The following is a 2816-nucleotide window of genomic DNA, read 5'->3' as shown; positions in this document are numbered from 1 at the left end:
CGTCGATTTTTTTTTTTTTTTTTTATTTTTGAGAAGGGAATAAAAGCGTGGTGGGACGGGGGGTGGGTGAGGGGGGGAGAGGAGGGGATGGGGAGGTTTCGGGGGGCTCGGGGCCCCCCCCCGGGAGGGGCTGCACCGCCCCCGCGCTGCCGGCAGGTGGCGCGCTCCGCCAAGGTGGGGGGCGATGGCGGCGCCGGCGCGCCCGGGGATTTGGGGGCGCCGCGCACCGAGTCGGGCCTAAAACGGCTCCGCGATCGTCATTATTTGTAACCATAGAGCATGAATTACCTCTTGAGGTCATCAGTGAGAATTTACGACTGGTCAACAAAAGCACGTGATTCCCAAACGCACCCCCCACCCTCCCCCCATATTTGGCCGCATACATAGCAAAAACGAAGTACAGTGCATTGCTATAATTCATTAATACATCATAAATCGTCAAGCACAGGGTTATAACGACCACGAGCCACAAATCAAGCCCTCCAAAATAACCCAAATGAGCTCTTACTTTGTAAACTCGTTCTCAGGGCGCTACCCAAATGGCCCCGACTATCAGTTACTAAATTATGGGACCAGCAGTTCCATGAACGGTTCTTACAGAGATTCAAGCACCATGCATTCCAGCTCTTATGGCTACAACTACAATGGGATGGACCTTAGCATCAACCGCTCAGCCTCCTCTAGTCACTTTGGGGCTGTGGGGGAGAGCTCCCGCGGTTTCCCTTCTCCAGCTCAGGAGAGCAGGTTTAGACAGGCGTCTAGCTGCTCCTTATCTTCTCCCGACTCCCTTCCCTGCTCCAACAGCGAGAGCCATGGAGGCAAACCCGCCCCGTCCCCCTCCGACCAAGCTACTTCTGCCAGCACCACCAACACAAATTTCACAGAACTAGACGAGACCAGCGCGTCCTCGGGAGCCGACGAGGGCACTCCAATAAGCAGCAGCATCCCCCGAGCGCAGGCAGAGCCCATCGCAACCTCCACCGCAGCAACAGAAGGGCAGGCACCTCAGATATTCCCTTGGATGAGGAAACTTCACATTAGCCATGGTACAGCTACTTCTTTTTCCGTCGTTGTCGTTGTTGTTGTTTATTTTCGCACCCCCCTCTCTTTTTCTCTCGTCTTTCCTTTTTTTCTTTTCCCCTTTCCCCCCCTTTTTTTTTCCCTCTCCACCCCCCCACCCCACTCCCTTTTTTCTCTCCTTCCTTTTATTCGGTGGAGGCGCTTTGATCAGAAACGCAGCTATTTATTGCTTTTGTATTTCTCGCTCTGATCGCTGTTTTAAAGCTGCCTCTGGCGCCTGGAAGGGAGGGGTGTGGGGGGGTCGATTTTATTTTAGTTTGGTTATTCTTGCCCAGAAAGGGGCACTTATTTTAAGCTCGTAGCACTATGTGGACGGTGGGAGAAGGTAATTTAAAAATTGAGGCGAGGGGGGTGTTCCTTGGGGGTGGGGGGAAAGGAAAGAATTGACCATTAAAATGGCATTATATGCACAGATGGGTCTCCCAGTCCTTTCCTACTCTTATTTTACTGGGTGTATTCTTGACAATCTGCTCTCGACAAAACCAAAATTGCGAGGAGATACACGGGGAGCAGCCACCCCCCCCCTTCCCTTCCCGGTTTTCTCCTGGAGACAAGAAAGCAGCACTAACCCTGACGTTCCCTGCAAACAGACCCAGAAACACCCCAGGCAGAGGCGAAAAAAAGGGAGATTTCAAGCCTCTCGCTTCTCCAGTTAAATTATGGATATTGAGTTGGGAATGTCGGTTCTGGAGGGGCCAAGGGTGGGGGGTTTTACACGTGTCTGGGGGTGTGGGAGAAAGAGGAGGAGGGGAGGTTGTTATTTGGGGAATAAGCAGCTTTCCAGGCTGCAGGAGCAAGGCGAATATTTTACCTCGGTTTAAAAAAAAAAAAAATAGTCTTAAACAAAAAAAAATCCTAGCAGAAAGCCAAAAACCCAAACCCCGCTGTTGTCCGTGTTATTCAGACATGACTGGACCAGACGGTAAGAGGGCGAGGACAGCGTACACTCGCTACCAGACCCTGGAGTTGGAAAAGGAATTCCACTTCAATAGATATCTCACCCGCAGGAGGAGAATAGAGATCGCTCACGCTCTCTGCCTCTCCGAGCGCCAGATCAAAATCTGGTTCCAGAACAGGAGGATGAAATGGAAGAAGGATAATAAACTGAAAAGCATGAGCTTAGCCTCGGCGGGCAGCGCCTTTCAGCCATAAATTCTAGAGGAGGAATATCGAGGAGAAAGAAGAGGAGGCGAGAAGAGAAATAAATAAATAAATAAAGCGCCGCAGATCTTAGTTCCCGAGTACTGTACAGTGAGGCACCTTCTTTTCGGCATGTTGTTGATATTCTAAAACAACTCGTATGGTACTGTTATCCCAGGACTGAGTTCATGTCTTGTTCTGTTTGGGGGTTTTTAAAAAAAAAAAATTTTTTTTCTTTTTTTTTTTTAATTAAATTTTATTTCCAGATGCTCCTCATGCTCTTGTTGTTCTTATAAATGTATGTGTCCGTGCTCTCTTGATGCTTTCTGGAAAGCTAGCATGTGTTCTGTGAGCCCTTTAAATGTTATAACTTATTTATAAACTGAGAACAGATACGATTGTTTGTTTATTTGTTGGGATTCTTTTTTTTTTTCCCCCTCTTTTCTGAGTTTACTGCTTTTGGGTGAGTTCTTCTCTGCCTAAGCTAAAATCGGGGGTTCCTGCACTACAGTCGCAGAAAAAAAATAGTCTAAAAAACCAAACAAAAATGGAAAAAATGGGGAAAAAAAAGAAAAAAAAAAAAAAAAAAAAAAAAA

General features: G+C 48.0%; 1 protein-coding gene and 1 long non-coding RNA gene across 2 annotated transcripts in view; one reads left to right on the top strand and one right to left on the bottom strand.

Annotated features, from left to right (window-relative positions):
• Positions 1-2816, bottom strand: part of LOC114069513 — a 26898-nt gene that overhangs the window by 8453 nt on the left and 15629 nt on the right. The window lies entirely within an intron of this gene.
• Positions 214-2745, top strand: HOXB5 (homeobox B5). Its single transcript, XM_027906343.1, has 2 exons — positions 214-1046; positions 1985-2745. The coding sequence occupies exons 1-2, from the start codon at positions 497-499 to the stop codon at positions 2230-2232; spliced, it is 798 nt and encodes a 265-aa protein (XP_027762144.1). The 5' UTR covers positions 214-496; the 3' UTR covers positions 2233-2745.

The sequence above is a fragment of the Empidonax traillii genome, unplaced genomic scaffold (assembly GCF_003031625.1).
Source record: "Empidonax traillii isolate 1590-97213 ecotype Southwest subspecies unplaced genomic scaffold, ASM303162v1 scaffold1283:size300302, whole genome shotgun sequence".
Lineage (NCBI taxonomy): Eukaryota > Metazoa > Chordata > Aves > Passeriformes > Tyrannidae > Empidonax > Empidonax traillii.
This window is presented reverse-complemented; position numbering and strand designations above follow the sequence as displayed.